The sequence below is a fragment of the Mirounga leonina genome, unplaced genomic scaffold, assembly GCF_011800145.1.
Source record: "Mirounga leonina isolate KUSES-001 unplaced genomic scaffold, KU_Mleo_1.0 Mir_153, whole genome shotgun sequence".
NCBI classification, from domain to species: domain Eukaryota; kingdom Metazoa; phylum Chordata; class Mammalia; order Carnivora; family Phocidae; genus Mirounga; species Mirounga leonina.
The window spans coordinates 41,601,022-41,619,939 of record NW_023270387.1 but is presented as its reverse complement, the minus strand read 5'-3'; the positions used below and the strand labels follow the sequence as shown (position 1 = coordinate 41,619,939).

At 38.3% G+C, this 18,918-nt stretch overlaps 1 protein-coding gene across 1 annotated transcript in view; it reads left to right on the top strand.

The window, feature by feature from the left end:
• Nucleotides 1-9,662: 9,662 nt before the first annotated feature.
• Nucleotides 9,663-18,918, top strand: part of FOLH1B (folate hydrolase 1B) — a 68,615-nt gene continuing 59,359 nt past the window's right edge. Inside the window, exons 1-3 of the mRNA XM_035009406.1 lie at nt 9,663-9,876; nt 11,848-11,956; nt 17,135-17,321. Coding sequence (XP_034865297.1) covers nt 9,759-9,876; nt 11,848-11,956; nt 17,135-17,321 — 414 coding nt within the window. The 5' untranslated portion in view covers nt 9,663-9,758. The remainder of the gene's footprint in view (nt 9,877-11,847; nt 11,957-17,134; nt 17,322-18,918) is intronic.

Sequence of the window (18,918 nt, the reverse complement as noted above, 5' to 3'; positions counted from 1 at the left end):
TCAATCTGGGGGTGTCTTTGGGTCTAAAATGAGTCTCTTGCAGACAGCATATCGATGGGTCTTGTTTTTTTATCCAATCTAATAGCCTGTGTCTTTTGATGGTGGCATTTAGGCCATTTGCATTCAGGGTAACTAATCGAAGATATGAATTTAGTGCCATTGTATTGCCTGTAAGGTGACTGTTACTGTATATTGTCTGTATTCCTTTCTGGTCTATGTTGCTTTTAGGCTCTCTCTTTGCTTAGAGGACCCTTTCAAGATTTCTTGTAGGGCTGGTTTTGCGTTTGCAAATTCCTTTAGTTTTTGTTTGTCCTGGAAGCTTTTTATCTCTCCTTCTATTTTCAGTGACAGCCTAGCTGGATATAGTATTCTTGGCTGCATATTTTTCTCATTTAGTGCTCTGAATATATCCTGCCAGTCCTTTCTGGCCTGCCAGGTCTCTGTGGATAGGTCTGTTGCCAATCTAATGTTTCTAGCATTGTAGTTTACGGATCTCTTTTCCCGAGCTGCTTTCAGGATTTTCTCTTTGTCTCTGAGACTTGTAAGTTTTACTATTAGATGTCGTGGTGTTGACCTATTTTTATTGATTTTGAGAGGGATTCTGTGTGCCTCCTGGAATTTGATGCCTTTTTCCTTCCCCAAATTATGGAAGTTCTCCGCTATAATTTGCTCCAATATACCTTCTGCCCCTCTCCCTCTTTCTTCTTCTTCTGGGATCCCAATTATTCTAATGTTGTTTCGTCGTACGGTATCGCTTATCTCTCGAATTCTGCCCTCGTGATCCAGTAGTTGTTTATCTCTCTTTTTCTCAGCTTCTTTATTTTCCATCATTTGGTCTTCTATATTACTGATTCTCTCTTCTGCCTCATTTATCCTAGCAGTTAGAGCCTCCGTTTTTGATTGCATCTCATTAATAACCTTTTTGATTTCAACTTGGTTAGATTTTAAATCTTTTATTTCTCCAGAAAGCGTTTCTCTAATAACTTCCATGCTTTTTTCAAGCCCAGCTAGTATCTTTAAAATCATCATTCTGAACTCTACTTCCGACATCATACTAATGTCCATATTGATTAGGTCCCTGGCAGTCGGTACTGCCCCTTGTTCTTTTTGTTGAGGTGATTTTTTCCATCTTGTCATTTTGCCCAGAGGAGAACAGATGAATGAGAGAACAAAATGCTAACAGGTTAACAACGTCCCCAGAAAATAAACACTAAACAAATCAGAAAAGTCTTGAAACTGGGGGAAAAGAAAGGGAAAGAAAGAAAAATGAAAAAGAAAAAGAAAAAGATAAAAACAAACAAAAACAAAACAAAATAAAATAAACAGAATATCATTAAATATGAATAGGCTGGTGCATAGATCAGTGCCACACACTAGATTTGGGGCATATTTTGTTCTGTTAGAAGAAAGTGCTTCCCAAAATTTTAAAGAAAGAAAAACTTATATATGTACCAAAAATGGGTTAATATGATGAAGGGATGGAATATGACCGTAAAGATGAAAATTATAAAAGATTTCATAAAAGGAATTGATCAGATAAGAACTTGGTTGAAAAAAGAAAGAAGAGGATTTAAAAAAAAAGGGGGAGAGAATGTGATCAGGCAGGAGAGTAGAACAAAGCCATACACTAGAGATTTAGGGTATATTTTGATCTGTTAGAAGAAACTGTATCTCAAAATTTTAAAGAGAGATCAACTTATATATATATACCAAAAATAAGGGTAACTACTATGAAGGGACAGAATATGACTCTAAAAATGAAAACTAAAAAATATTTTTTAAAAAAGGGATTGATACAATGTTGGTTGAAAAAGGGAAAAAGAAAAATTCAAAAGAAAAAAGAAAAAAAAGACAGTTAAAAAAAATTAACTTTGAAAAAGTAAAGAATCATGGGGAAAAAGCCATGAATTCTATGTGCAGTATTCCCCTAGCGCTGGAGTTCTGTCATTCTCATTGATCGGTAAACTTGGTCTTGGCCAGCTGTTCTTGCTGATCTTCTGGGGGAGGGGCCTGTTGCCATGGTTCCCATATGTCTGTGCCGGAGGCGGAGTTGCCCCGCCCTTGCCCAGTCCGAACTAAGTAATCTGCTTGGGTTTGCTCTCGGGAGCTTTTGTTCCCTGCAAGCTTTCCATACAGCTTTGGAGGACAAAAGTGAAAATGGCGGCCTCCCAATCTACGCCCCGGAGGAGCGGAGAACTCGGGGCCCCGCTCCTCAGTGAGCCCCCAGAGAAAAGCAGTCAGTCACTCCTGTCTCCCTGGTCTCCAGCCGCACTCCGTGCTCACCCGGCCTGTGACTGAGCGTTTCTATCTCTGGCACCCGACCCCGTGTGGAGTCTCCAAACCCAGCAGATCCCTGCAGTGCACTCCCATGCCTCTTCTCCCAGGGGAGGAAGGTGAGTCTCCCCGCATCTGCTGCTTGTTGGGTCCCTGCTGAAAGAGCAGTGGCCCGACTGTGCCGCAGATCACAGTTTATGGCATCCCCGAGCTGAGTGCCCATTCCTGTCTCTGCAGCCGGCTTTCCCATTCCGATACCTGGGAGCTCTGCTGCACTCAGGCACCCCTGGTCTTTCTGTGACCCTGAGGGTCCTGAGACCACACTGTCCCACGAGGGTTTCACCCCCCGCTTAGCCACTGGAGCTACGTCCCTCAGAGGAGCTGACTTCTAAAAGTTCCGATTTTGTGCTCCTCGGCTCTATCACTTGCCAGAAGCGGCCGACAGAGTCCCCCTCCCCCACCGTCTATCCTCCCGAATATCGCCTCGGGTTCACTTATCCGCACATCATACCTTACAGAAAGTGGTCGCTTTTCTGTTCCGAGAGTTGTTGCTATTCTTTTCTTCGATCTCCTGTTGAGTTTGTAGGTGTTAAGAATGGTTTGATCCCTATCCAGCTGAATTCCTGGGACCAGATAAAATCCAGGTCTCCTATACCTCCGCCATCTTGCTCTGCCCCTGACTGCATTTCTGATACTATCTCTGCTCCTCTCTGGACACTTGCTTCCTTCCACTTTGTATTTAATCCCGCTTTCTCTGTATTGTATCCGTGTGGTAGGCAGAAGCTTATTGGCCACCTATGTAACACTTCCAGCCACTTCAAACTACAATTCAACACCTCAGCAAAAAAAGACTTTCCTCAAAGCTGAATCAAGTGTGTATTCTTCATTTAATTAAATGTGCCCAGGGGCATGAGGTTTTCAAAGTTGATGTCCACTACAAGAATGGATTTGAGTAAGGATTTGGAAAAATGTTCAGATCTCGATGAAGAATTTAAACTTTATTTTGTAAGGGAAAAAATAAAGGTGAAGATTTTTAAACAGAAGATTGAGATGATGTTATTTATTTTTTAGGAGACACTGGTGGTCGGTAGTTCGGTAGGAGTAGAAGAGATAACAGGAACCATGTCTACTTTTTTATGACTGTGTCTGCTGCACCTGGCAGAGTTCCTAGCGCATAGGAGACACTAAACAAATATTTCATAAGTGAATAGATAAAGAATGACTTAAGATTTCATCCTGAACAACAATGGAGAATGGTGTCTTTTACTCAGGGCAGACATGGAAGTCTAGCAGGAGGTGGGAGTGGTGTTGGGACGTGCTATTATCATTAATTTTATGTCAACATGACTGTGCTAAGGGACACTCAGATAGCTGGTAAACATTATTTCTGAGTGTGTCTGTGAGGGTGTCTCTGGAAGAGATTAGCATTTATTCAGTAGACTGAGTAAAAAACGATCTTCCGTCACCAATGTGGTTGGGGTCCTAAGAGAACAAAAAGATTTGAAAAAGGTAAATTCCTTTTCTTTCTTCTTGAACAGGGACTACATCATTTCCTGCCCCTCTGACTTCAGAGCAACTGATTCTTGGGCCTTCAGACTTAGGGACTTAACCCAGAGCTGTCCCTTCTCACTCAACACCCCTTCTCAGGACTTTGGACTTGGACTGAATCATACCACTGGCTTTCCTGGGTCTCTAGCTTGCAGACAGCAGATTAAGGGACTTTCTCAGCCTCCATAAGTTTCTGAGCCAATTCCTATAATAAATCTTCTCTTATATATAGTCATGTGTATCCTATTGGTTCTGCTTTTCTTTTGAACCTCGACTAATACAGCTGGGTAGTAGACCAACTTCCATTTGATCATGTGAACTTTGAATGGCCTAATAGACTTCTAGGTAGAGATCTCAATTCAGCAATTAGATATTTAATTCTGGATCTCAGGGGTGTGAAGCCTAGGCTGGCAATAAACATGAAAAAAAAAATGGAGGATTCCATCAAGATCAGTAATATTTAGTGATACCAGCTATTATAACAATGAAATCCACTGGATTAAAAAAATAGAAGTTAATTTTTCACTTCTTTGAAGCCCAATTAGACATTCTTGATTACTGGTCACTCCTCCAAGAAATGATTTAGGAATGGATGTTCTTTCCATCTTGAGGCTATACCATCCCCTAGGGCCTTGATTCCTCTCTTAAAATTGTGTGCATTCAGCCAAGTGGTTGATGTGGAAGATTGTATAGGAGGTTTTTAAGGGCCAGGCTTGGCCGTGCCAGACATTACTTTCTCCTGTATTTTAGTAGCCCTTACACAGGAAAGTGGCCTACCCAGTTTTAAAGGATATGGAGACTTGTAGTCTAGCTGTGTGCCTAGGAAACAGGGCAATGTTTGGTGAACCTCTAGCCAGTTTCTGCCAGAGTATAGAGGGTACTTGGAATTTGAAATCACCTCAAGGGATACTATAGAAAGAAGAGAACACAGGGCCAAAGGCAGACCTTTGAGACTGCCACATTTAAAGGACTGGCAAAGGAGGACCTGGCCAAGGAAACTAAGGATTGACAGTATGTTTGAGAGTGCCATCTAGTCTAGAAGAGAAAATATTAATTGGGGAACTAGTAATTAATTTTGCTAGACACCATGACACTTTTTTTTTTTTTTTGATGTTCTTGAGGGCAGGTTTTATATAGAAAAAAATATTCAGAGTTTCCCTTTGATTTTTATAACCAGTATTTGGTTGATTGAAATTAGAAATTTTTAAAAACATTGTTTTTCCTTAGCAGCTTTTAATTTAAATGTATCTCATTCTATTTATAAATCTAATAAATTTTAACAGTAACTATGAGACATTTTTTCATTTTAGTCTTATTTTACACACTTGATTAAATACTGTTAAACATTTTAAATAGCATTTAGTCATTTAATGGATTCTATTAATTTTTAGGTACTTCAATCATTTAACAAAAATTTTCGAGTTCTTAAAAGTAATTCTTATAAGTTTAATAAATTTAATTTATAATTATGGGGAATCTTAATTTCTTTTACATATTCCAATAAAACTGCATATAAATATACTAAGTAATTTCAATTTAAAACCCAAAAGATGAATTTAATTACTTGATTATACAGTTAAATTTAGAAGTAAGTCTAATTGAATAGTCCAAATTCTCTCAAATATCACATATTACATTTTTGAAATAGTAAATATGCCTAATTTTTTTATAATTACCCATACATTTCTTTGTTTAAATATAAATATTCTGGAGGTAAAAATAAGCTTTTTCTCCAAGGAAACGTTGGTGTCATCGCAGTCTTCAAGGATACTCCCTTAGATATTTGGGATTGCATAGTTATCTGAGATACTGAAAAGAGATACTCATATCTGTGCCTGTGATGCCCTATTGTAGCCCCTACATCAGCCTACTAAATGGTCATGTAGATTTCAAAATCCATGTAGATTACATGCTTGGATCTGGATTTAACCTAACTCTTCTTCTCATAATACTCTGCAACCCCATTCAGGTGGTTATATCACTAGAACTAATTTTCTTTGGTTCTTATGTTATTTAAAATGTCTTCTTATGTAAGTCTAGATATCTGTAAACTTGATGGAAACCTACACTTTTGTCATGTATTTCCTGTTTGGTTGGAACAGATGCCTGTATGGGTCTAGATAACTCTCATAGCTCTACAGTGCCCCAATGTTCAGTCATTCGGCTGCCTGAGAGAGGGCAGAGTGGGAGGAGGGAGAGACAAAAGATGAGATAAGCTGGGGTTGGGGTAGACAGAGAAAAAGAATTGACTACCGCCTTGGTAATTCTGAGAAGACCGAACAATTTACCTCTAATTGTGTATGTGAGTAATTGAGATAGATTTAAAATCAAGTATGTATGATTTTATTTATTTTTTTTAAATTTTATTTATTTGACAGAGACAGTGAGAGAGGGAACAGAAGCAGGGGGAGTGGGAGAGGGAGAAGCAGGCTTCCTGCTGAGCAGGGAGCCCGATGCAGGGCTCGATCCTAGGACACTGGGATCGTGACCTGAGCCAAAGGCAGACTCTTAACAACTGAGCCACCCAGGTGGCCCAAGTATGTATGATTTTAAAGCCGTGACTTTGAGGAGATGTACTTGGCATATTTGTATGTGGGAATGTTTGTGTCTTTTCAATAATATTTATTGTTGTTGTTTATTTTTTTTTATTAGGTGAATACCCTAAATAAATCTAAGATTCAGCATATTGGAAGCCAAATCTTTATTAATTTGTTGTTTGGGTTATAATTTGGGCTTTTTAGTATCCTTTAGTTTTTAGCGTTGTCATCTAGTTTGTTTCTTAAATTGTGGTGAGAACATTTAATATGAGATCTACCCCTTTAACAGATTACTTATTTATTTATTTTGCTTTTTGTTTTTGTTTTATTTTTTAATTCCAGTATAATTAACATACAGTGTTATATTAACTTCTAGTCTACAATATCTGATGCAACAACTCCATACATCACCCAATACTCTTAATCTCCTTCACCTACTTCACCCATGCTCCCTACCCCTCTCCCCTCTGGTAACCACCAGTTTGTTCTCTATAGTTAGGAGTCTGGGGTTTTTTTAATGTTTGTTTCTGTTTTTCTTTGTTCTTTTGTTTTTTTTTCTTAAATTCCTCATGTGAGTGTGAGCATTCTCGGACTTATTTCACTTAGCATTATACCCTGTAGATCCATCCATGTTGTTGCAAATGGCAGATTTCATTCTTTTTATGGCTGAGTAGTATTCCATTATATATCTATACCACTACTTCTTTATCCAGTCATCTCTCGATGGACATTTATATTGTCTCCATATCTTGGCTCTCTTTAAACAGACTTCTTTTTTTTTTTTTTTTAAAGATTTTATTTATTTATTTGAGACAGAGAGAATGAGAGAGATAGAGCACATGAGAGGGGGGAGGGTCAGAGGGAGAAGCAGGCTCCCTGCCGAGCAGGGAGCCCGATGCGGGACTCGATCCAGGGACTCCAGGATCATGACCTGAGTTGAAAGCAGTCACTTAACCAACTGAGCCACCCAGGCGCCCTCTTTAAACAGACTTCTAAGTGTGTAGAACAGTATTGGTATCTATACCGCACAACGTTATCTACAGGTACAATGTTGTGCATCATGTATGTAGATCCTTTTCATCTTGCACAACTGAAATTTTATAGCCCTTGATTAGCAACTCCCTGGCAACCACTATCCTGTTCTTTGCTTCTTCGAGTTTGAGTCTTTTAGATATATAAGTGGAAGCATGCAGTATTTTCCCTTTTGTGACTGGCTATTTCACTTAACAGAATGGCCTCAAGGTTCATTGATGTTGTTGCACATTGCAGGATTTCCTTCTTTTTCAAGGCTGACTAATATCCCACTCTATGTATATACCACATTTTTTTTAAACCCATTCATTGATTGGTGGACATTTAGGTTGTTTCCACATCCTGGCTATTCTGAATAGGGCTGCAATAAACAGGGCAGTGCTAATATCTCTTCGTGATCCTGCTTTCAATTCTTCTGGATGAGTATCCCAGAACTGGGATTGCTGGTAGCTCTTTTTAAAATTTTTGAGGTATGTCCATACTGTTTTTCGTAGTGGCTGCACCATTCTGCATTCCCACCAACAGTGTTCAAGAGTTCCAATTATTTAAAACAAAACAAAATAAAACAAAAACAGAGATTCTAGCTTTTAGTTTCTAGTTTGATATAAACAATGTAGTATCCCTTCATTCCGTGTTCCTCCCATTTCCCAATAAAATTGCATTTTAACTGAATTTCAGTTTCCTCTCACCCATATTCTTTTTTTTTTTTTTTTAAGATTTTATTTATTTATTTGAGGGAGAGAGAGAGAACGAGCGGGAGGGAGGGGTAGAGGGAGAGGGAGAAGCAGACTCCTCGCTGAGCAGGGAGCCCGATGCTGGGTTGGATCCCAGGACCCCGACATCAGGACCCAGGCACCCCATTTTTTCCTCCATATTCTGTCAAGAGTTTTGAAGGAGATCTTCTTCAGCCACATGCTAACTCAATTCCCTTCGGTTTTGGTCTTAATATATTTTTCTCAGAATTCCCATTATAGACCTTCAAAACTGTGACCTTTAGGGGTGCCTGAGTGGCTCAGTTGGTTTTGTCTGACTCTTGATTTTGGCTCAGATCATGATCTCCTGGGCCATGAGATCTAGCCCCTCGTCAGGCTCTGCCCTCAGCTGGAGTAAGCTTGAGGATTCTCTCTCTCCTCTCCCTCTGTCCCCCCCGCAACTCCCCACCCCCGCAGCCCTGCTCACACATACTTTCTCTCTAGAATAAATAAATCTTAAAGCAAAAACAAAAACAACTGCAACCTTTGCCAATATTTATTCCCAATCAGCTTCTGGCTGCGTTCTTACTTTTATATTCCAAACAAATCTCAATAAGTTTTCACTTTGCTCTGTACAAATCACACTCATCTTGCTTCTTATCACACTGAAATCACTAACGTTCTCTGATTATTCTGCTGTGTGTGGAATATGTCTACTTCATCTGTCTGGAGAATGCCTTCTCATATTTCAAGTTCTTTAAGGACCACTCTTTCTTTTTAAATGTTTATTCATGGCAAAATTTGTGGTGTAACTTTTCAGAATAGCTTTTAGCTTTAATTCAATATATTAAATTCTTATATGAATCAGCTACACATAGAAATTTTTGTTATGCTTAGAATAAAAATTGCATTCATATCTATTCTTGAAAATATTATAAAGTTACTAAAAACAATATAGGAAATAATTTACATATTGATATGGAAATCTTCATTATTGAGTAAAAGAAATAAATTTAAAATTATAGGCATATATATAAGTTCTTACAAAACAAAAAGAAAAAAGCAGAATACTCAATAGAAAATAGCTTACTTTTGAAGAAAAACCACATTTGTCATATTTAAGTAAAATGCAGTATTTTTGTTATTTTTATTACTAAGTAAAACTTGCTTATTATTTTAAGAAACACATATAGAAGTATAGGAAGTAAGAAGCTCAAGTAAATCTTTTACACCCCTCTCTCCCTGCCCTCACCATACCACCCTCCAGAGGTAAATACTGTAAACATTTCGGCTACCCAGACATTCTTCTATGCACACACACAAAATACTTTCAAGAAATACGAAATGAGATCATGCTCTGCCTTTATTTTTTTAAGACACGTTTTAATTGCTGTACATCGACACACAGAAAAGTACACAAGTCACAACTGTACAGCTTCGGCATGCTGAATTACCAGCGTTTGCACTTTGTAAGAACTCCGGAAGCTGATTGGTTCAGAGTGAGCTAGAACTACTTTAGGGCGGAGAAACTAGAGTCCGGGGCAGGGGGCGCTTTCTAGCCCGCAGTAGCTGGAAAGCGCGGCGCTGGTGGGAGGAAGCGTCGGTTCCGTTGCCTCGCTGCTGCGGGGCCACAGCAGAGGCACAGGTCCCGGGAGGCCCCGCCGGCCGCGCCGAGATGTGGAATCCCCTGCACGAAGCCGACTCGACCTCTCTCGCTTGGCGCCGCCCGCGCTGGCTGTGCGTTGGGGCGCTGGCGCTGGGCGCAGGCCTCTTGATCGTCGGCTTCCTCTTCGGTAGGGGCGCGCCGGCCTCGCGCACGCCGGAGGCTACCCCGCGGCCCTGCGGTTCCCGGGACTCGCGGGTCGCTGCCGAGTGCGATCCTGTTGCGTGTTTCCCCGGGGACGGTGGTTTGGGTTGCGGGAAGGTGGGGAACGGGCCCCCGCGGGTTAGCTGGGGGTCGCTGGGGACGGGGCATAGTGGGGCTCTGGATAGACTATGGTAGGAGTGGTATACCCCACTCCAGGGTAAGGAGTGGAACGCAGGGACCCTGAAACGGGACTTCCGCAGGTGCCATACGCTCGAGCCCTTTGAGAAACTGGTGCATTTTTAGGAAGAGCTGGGCAGTTGAACCAGGTTGTCCAGGGAGCTTTGCAGGAAAGGACTCTCACCTGTTTGGGGTCTTTAGTTGTCTTGTGCTTGGGCTGCCTCATGTATGCAGTAGGTAGACGTCAAGGCATTGTTGCACAGGGCCTCTTTTCGCTCCTCATTCTTTCGTCCTTGGGAGTTAAATAATTAGAGGAACATTTGGAAACTGGCTATTGTCAGCGCTCTGAACAGATCTTTACCGGTTGCTCTGTGTACTGATTCGCACACTTAACCCAACTTCCTAAAGAACCAGGGGCAGCACAGACAAGCTCAGACTCTGAATTTTAATTTTGACTCTGCTACTTCTTTGTGGCTTTGAACAATTTACTGAGACTCTCCTGGCCTTAGTTTTTCAGTCTTTATGATGAGGAGAATATCTGTAATTTATTAGGAATGGTAAATGAAATAGCGCCTAAACCTCCTAGCACAGTGTTTGGGTGTTGGCACTTTTCTTTATTCCTTTTTGATGATGAGATGCTTCTAACTGGATGTTGGTGCACAGGACTAGTTTAAGGTAATTCACCCCTGCTCTGAATTCACCACCCAGTGGATGACACGGAATAAGTTCTTTATTAATTGTTAATTTTTTCCTAGGATTCTCTGCTCTCCTCTCCCCCACAGGCCTCCCACCTCTTCATTTTGTTCATTTTTCAGCTCTCAGTTCAGTGTGTCCTTCCCTGATCCCAGTCGAATCCAAGTCCTTTTGTTTTATGTACCAATGGAATTGTATTTCCATTTGCTGCCACCCATTTATTTCAATATGCATGTATATATGTGTGTGTGTATGCATGTATATGATTAATAACTGGAAAGTTCCATGAAAGCTGGATGGGCAATTTTGGTAGCTATTTTATGCCCAGATTGTATCATTTCTCTAAATAAAGCCTGTAAAGATGCCTCATTTCCCCCAGATTAAAAGCCCCTACAAGAGCTAACTGCTCCACATGATCTGGCTACCCATTCCCTCTGGTCTCTGTGTGCACTGGGCATCTTGCAGAGCCACTGGGTAAATTGTAGTTTTCTTGTAGCTTTCTAAAGTTCAAAGTCTCAAGCCTGCTTCAACTGGAAACACAGAATCTCAGCACATTTTGTTTTAGTTTCTGAAACAACAAATTACAAGTCTGAGTTTCCTTCAACTCTGAAATAATTTATGTACTTGAAATAGATTCATCATTAATTCATTATAAACATTTACTAAATGCTTATTCTGAGTCAGCAGAGGAGAAGTCGCTGTGGATAGAAGCTTTCAGGAGAAAATAGGTATATTTCCTTTTTGCCTTAACCTTTAAGAGATCTTGTTTATCCCCATTAGTTGAAGCATTTTTAATTTTAGTGGTCCTTTTCTTATAAAACATTTTGTTTTTTTAGAATAACAGCAACACCTGTCATTGAAATTGAATTAAAAAATATGTTGTGACTAATCTGTATTTAAAAAGTGTTTCCATGATTTTTTTTTTTCCAGTGGAAGTGGCAAGAGAAATTAAATGGAAGAGAATCTCAGTTAATACTGGAGGTCATTGATACTTTGTGTTTCATGCATGAATAGATACAATAATAAGGAAAAATAGGTCCTGTTTGTGAGCTCATGTCTCATTCCTATCTTTGTATATATTTTACAGGATGGTTTATAAAATCCTCCAATGAACCTACTAACATTGTTCCACAGCATAATGTGAAGAAGGCATTTTTGGATGAATTGAAAGCTGAGAACATCAAGAGGTTCTTATAGTAAGCATATACTGATGGCTTATATGGATAATTTGTTATTCTGTTCAGAAAGTTTTGATTCAATATTTTGTATACAGGAACTGACTTTTTTTAAAAGTCTTATTTGTTGAAAACTTTGTATCATATTTCATCTAGACAGGATTATACTTTAAGCTAAACTGTATTACTAGAGACAATTTTGGGCAGGAGTCAGCAAACTCTGTCTGTATAGGACCAGCCCCTGTAGGCCAGCTGATCTCTGTCACAACTACTCAGCTCTGCTATTGTAGCATAGAAGAGGCCGGAGAAAATACATAAACACACGAGAGTGGCAGTTTCAGTAAAACTTTATTTATGGGTACTGAAATTTGAATGTCATATATGTCATAAAATATTCTTTTTTTTTTAAGCTATTTAAAATATAATAACCATTTTCAGCTTGTGGACTGTACAAAAACAAGGAAGTGGGCTGGACTCCTGTTTTAGAAGACAACATTGTATTTTAGTCAAAAGAATAAACTTGGACTTTGGACTCAGATATACTTGAATTTAAATTCCATCTTTGCCCATTGACAGTAAAATCACTTGGAGTGAATACTTAACCTTCCTGAGCTCTCATTTCCACATCTATAAAATGGTGACCATGATATCATTGTGACAAGGATGAATTAGCATATATGTGACATGGTGTGAAAACTAGCTCCCTGTTTCCTGAAATAGCTATCTGTAGTGTAGAGCAAAAGATGTAAATGAGTAAATTTAAAGAGTATTTGCAAAGCAGCTAAAAGTAAAAAACACTTGTGTAGAATGATTGTATGTAACTGATTAGAATACTAACTTTTTCATTTTTTTTTAAAGATTTTATTTATTTGACAGAGAGAGACAAGCGAGAGAGGGAACACGAGCAGGGGGAGTGGGAGAGGGAGAAGCAGGCTTCCTGCGGAGCAGGGAGCCCAATGCGGGGCTCAATCCCAGGAGCTGGGATCATGACCTGAGCCGAAGGCAGACGCTTAATGATTGCGCCACCAAGGCACCCCTAGAATACTAGCTTTTTCAAGGCAAAATACTTGGAGTTCCTGATAGTGATTGAAGGATTTCTTTGTGAATACAGATTATAATTTTATATAAAAGACAGTTATATATATATATATATATATATATATATATATATATATATATACACTCACACATATGCATAGATATACACACACATGATCATACAAACACATGTCTAATTTATTTAATTATTTATTTATTTTAAAGATTTTATTTATTTATTTGTCAGAGAGAGAGAGCACAAGCAGGGGAAGCGGCAGGCAGGAGAGGGAGAAGCAGGCTCCCCGGTAAGCAGGGAGCCCAATGCGGGGCTCGATCCCAGGATCATGACCTAAGCCAATGGCAGATGCTTAACCGACTGAGCCACCCAAGTGCTTCCTATTTAAATTACAATAGAATTAAAACTATGAATAAAAATTTGCTAGGCACCTTCCAGGTGTTTGGAAGGGCCATTTCCCAAGTGAGAGACCCGGAAGCTTAAATTTTGTGGAAACCCCTCCTCTGCCTCTTGGACTTCTTTCACTTTAATTATGTATAGTAGATAAAATAATAGTGGAGTTCTGGCAAGATATAATGTTCACTCCTAGACAGAGCTGCTGTCCCTGCTTCCTTTCCTAACCTGTGACACGGACTGACTGACCGGCAAAGAAGAAAAATGAATGCCTTCATTTCTCTTTTTAAACCCTGAATAAAATGGAAGCAGTCAGTTTCTTGCTTATTCTCCATGACCCCAACCAAGCTCCTCTAACTGTTTAGAACTCAAGGATTTTCACCATTAGCACAAAAGAAAGAAATTATGAGAACCCAATTCATCCCTCTAAGGACCACAGAATCACCAGAAACCTCCTGGACTCTCCAGATTTCCCATTTGCCATTCTGCCATCAAAGAGCTTTCAATCTAATTCTGCCCATAGGCCTCAGATCTTCCATCTTACCCTCCTTCGTTCTGCTACAAAAAATCCTCTCTACTTCCAAGTTGTCTGCCTCTCCATAGTAGCTGGCTGGAAGGATCAAAGTAGGGTCTGTTTTTTCTGCCTCCCTTGGGATACAGGGTTGTCCTGTTTCCCTTCTGTTTTGTCAACACCTGATTGAATTCTCAGCTCTGTTCACTACTTTGCATCTCTTTAGGGAAACTTTCCTTCTCTTCCTGGTTCGGAAAGACAAGATTATTTTAGAAAACTCTTAGACCTCTGGGCTCAGAATTTCCCTGATATGCCTTTGAGTACCACTTCTGCTTGGAGTAGCTGCCTTCCAGGCATCTAGCTCCTGGAAGCACTGTTCCATCATTTGTAAATCAGATGCAATGTATTAAAACAGGAGTACTAACAGCTCTCTTTATTAATTGAGATGATGTAATGATATGTGGAACTTTTCTAGCCAGACAGAAATATGTGAGCCCATTTTTGAATACAAGTTGTTGGCTATTGGGGATGACCTGTAAATTATTACTTTTTAAGAAAACTTGATATTTTAGTAGGATTGACAAATTACTTGCAACACACTTCGTAATTGATTAAAACAAGAAAAATTAAGAGCTGCAGTTTGAGTTACCGAATTGAGCTACAGACAGATCTTTGGAAAATAGTGAGGTAGCAATATTCTCTGTGGGTACAGATGAGAAACTGAAGATTTAGCCAGGATTATACAGGTTAGTGGCAAAACTTCTACTATATCACTTATAGGATTTTATCCAGTTAATTTATTTATCATTGGAAATGGGTTTTTTTCCTACTCTTCATTAGGATCAGCTTTGCTCCAAATGAGTGGGTTCCAGCCCTGATTGTAGCACAGTGTTATATCCTCATTGGTAATGACAACACTGTTATAAGGAATTTCACTTATAATAGCCAGGTCTGATAATAATCAGTTCCTTTCCTTCCTTCCTTCCTTCCTTCCTTCCTTCCTTTTGTGGTGGGGAGAGCAGGTTCAGGACTCCCTATTGGCAACTGTTCTTTCTCTTTTTAATTTTTTTAATTTTTCAAAAAATTTTAAACTTTTTAATTTTAAATCTTTAATTTAATTTTTTTTCTTTAAGATACTCTACCCCATAACATGGGGCTCTAACTCATGACCCCAAGATCAAGAGGCACATGCTTTACCAACTGAGCCAGCCAGGTGCCCTATTTCTACATGTAGGGGCAGAGTTATCACTGTGACTTAAGGAAATATGTATAATCTGCATCCACTTTGGTTATGTTACAGTTTGTGATCTGTGTAATACAGAAAAAAAATAGCACCATGTTGGCTCTTTTTCCGTTATCTCTGCAGGTAATATAAACACCTCAGCTGCCTCTTAAAATTGTGTTATTTTGTTACTATGTTTTGCAAATACACATTAGAAATTTTGTGTAAGTTGTTGTAAGGGAGCAAGAATGTCCTATCCCCTTCAAGGTACTTCTAGCACCCTGACACAAGACAGATTCATAGGAGAAAATCAAACTTAATAGTGTATGTGTGGGGAATCCATATAGACATGAAAATTCCAAAGACAGGCAAAATGAGGTATATGAAAGGAACACACTTCACAAGGTGATAAGAAAAGCAGCTGTTTGATAATTAGATATTTGCCCTACTATACAGGTGGATCAGTCAGATAAAATTTATCTCTGCTAATAACCCTTATTTTGAGAACAGCCATCAGTTTAGATTCTATGTTGTTAAGGGAGCAGCAAAAGTTTCTTTGAGCCTGTAGAGTTTTGATTGCCTTCAGGTCAGAATAACGTTCATGCTAATGTGGCCCATCTTGGGGCAGCCCACATTCAGCCCCTATAGTGTTTAGCCCTTAAACATTTTTTGAATAAGGATCTTGATACTATCTTTGTAAATACAATTTAAATTATTTTAATAGAATTATAAAAAATTATCACAAGAACTCCATTTTTTAAAAATTGAGAGTTATTCTTCTTGGCAGTTGATTTGCCAAGTCAAAAATTAAGATAAATTTACAGTAAAAGTAAACATTTGAAAATGGAATCATCATAGCCATGTTGCCTATTTATTAGTTTTTTTAAAAAACCCTATAAGGATGAACATGTGTTGGTTTTAGAAAAACCTACATATTCAGAAGCAGAAGTTTGTGAAGATCTAGAAATAAATGTCTTTTTATGATACATAATGCTTTGACATGTGCATTTTTTTCTTTAAGTGGGTTAAGATGAAAATACCAATGAGCTGAATCTTCAGGGAAACAAAACATTTCCAGGAGAGAAAGAGAAATTTAAACAAACAAAAGCACCAGTATCCAGACATATTAATGAGAAAGTAGTAAACTTGTGAAAGTATTTTTGGTAGCTGAAATTCTGCCCACATAGCTTATTCATTAGAGATATTACTGGTCAGGCTAATTATCATCATTGATTTTTAAGTGTATTACTATGCATGATGAATGGAGTACAAGAGATTTAGTCTGAGCTTCTCAAAATATGTTTAGATTATTCCTTAATCAAGATACTTTATAAAGGCTGCTAATCAAAAAGTTTCTTGGTCAGGGGCGCCTGGGTGGCTCAGTTGGTTGGGCGACTGCCTTCAACTCAGGTCATGATCCTGGAGTCCCAGGATCGAGTCCCGCATCGGGCTCCCTGCTCGGCAGGGAGTCTGCTTCTCCCTCTGACCCTTCTCCCTCTCATGCTCTCTGTCTCTCATTCTCTCTCTCTCAAATAAATAAATAAAATCTTTAAAAAAAAAAAAAAGTTTCTTGGTTGGCCATAACTTGAAGTATTTAAAAATAAATGTAATTAACAGTTATTCTTGGCACGTCACAGCTTGATATTTTGTATGAAAATATTTTTACCTTCTAAGTCTATTTCACACAGTGAAATAAATAATTCCACGAAAGTTCTAAGACGCATGAGTCTTCACTTCCTCATCTACTATATAGGGAAACACCCAGTGGATTGCATATAACAATTTTCTACAAAGATCAGTTTCTCCAATTTTTCTCTTGAATGAGTACAAATTAGAGCATGAAAACTTCAAAATATGCTTTGAAAATCTATTTGATGCGATAATAGCACCACTTTCCTTTTTTAACGTATCACATTTCAAAGCACGTTTTAAATGTCAATCTGCCTTCCTTGGTTGTTCATTTGGGATAAAGACTGACTAAACATTAATTTCTAACCACTTTCAATTTTTGTTCACCAGTAATTTTACACGGCTGCCACATTTAGCAGGAACAGAACAAAACTTTCAGCTTGCAAAGCAAATTCAATCCCAGTGGAAAGAATTTGGCCTGGATTCTGTTGAGTTAGCCCATTATGATGTCCTGTTGTCCTATCCAAATAAGACTCATCCCAACTACATCTCAATAATTGATGAAGACGGAAATGAGGTAAAACAAAGAGATAAGAAACTACCCTCATCTCTATTCTTTTCAAACACCTTTTATGAAAGAATGCCCTATACTATCTCTAATTATTGATGGAAATCAATATTATTGAAACTTGTCAATGTTGTCTTTAATATCTCATTACCAGTGTCAACTCCTTTCCTATGATGTTTGAATTTAATGTGATGTTGGAAAAAGTCTGAGAAATTGATGCTTGATGACAGTTGTATTTTCTGTTTTTTATTATTGTGTGCTAATATAAAATATGATATATTAGTAATTCCAGGCAAGTAAAATAGACATATCTTTTATAGATACTGTATAAGTTTGGGGGTGTGAGGAAACCCAAGACGCCTGGTATGTAGTTTGAGTCCGCAGCTTTTTATTGGTGCTTAATGATATGACTCATATGATCATGTATTCAGCTCTGTGCCCAGAACTTGGATGTGGACATTTGAAGGGGGAAGAGAATTGGGAGAGAATGTCTATAGAATGATTATCTAATGAATTTATAATCTTGTTTGTAAGTTAGGGTACATACTTGAGTAAGAAGAGATAATACAAGTGATTGAGGTATTTCTTGTCATGATACGTTCAATATGAAAGTAAAACTCATTCGCTTAACCCTATTTAGCATACCTTAGTTTTAGAGCTACTGTATCTTAACTGAAATAGCCCCTTTCAATCCAGATAGTCTCCCTCAGTCCTTTTGTCAGTTGGGCCTTTTCAGTTGTAAATAGCTTCAAATATGTCCAGCTTGATCAGTGAACTGAAAATGTCATGTGATTTAAATACATATAAATTTAAAAATTTTTTCCTAATATGTCAATCACCTTCTATCAACTAATGGATTAGTCTTTTAATGGCAAATATGTTGTTATGTTTTGCTGTCAATGATGTAATTCCATGCTAAATTTCCTAATATGATTTGAAACTTTCCATATTAACTACTATTTTAAATTATTATAGTTAGTTGTTTATCTTTTTAAAATATTAACCTATCTCAAAATTTAAAAAGTATTTTTTAAAAAAAAGTTATGTGGAATATCCATATACTGCATATGGTCCCATAACATTTGTTAAATAAGTGGGGGCATATCTATATAATTAAGTACTAAGCAGTCTATAAAAGTATGCTTAGGAAAGTTATTTAATGATGAAATAAGATATAGATTATGTTAAGTATATATATATTTATATATATATATAAAACCTCTGTCTTGATCTGTCTGATTTGGGGATGATCTATACACAATGAGGAAAATAGAAAACTTGCACTTCTTTTTTCCTTCTTTCACTTCCTAATTTTGACTGTGACTTTGCTTTTATTATTCCATTTCATTGTTTGTTTTGCCATTATAAGCATTTATTAAACTCTTCAAGCCTGTCACATAATATAAAAGTATCATGTAGAAACATCATTCTGGAGATTTTCTGGAATGGTGTTAGCTGTCTCTTTTGGCTTCCTAGACCAATTTCTGTTGGGATGGGGAGTGTTTTCCCCACACATCCAACAAGCAATTCTCAGACACCAGTTGGGTGTCCTATAATTCGACTCAATTCTGACACTATTTACCTGGAGATAGCATCAGATTCCATA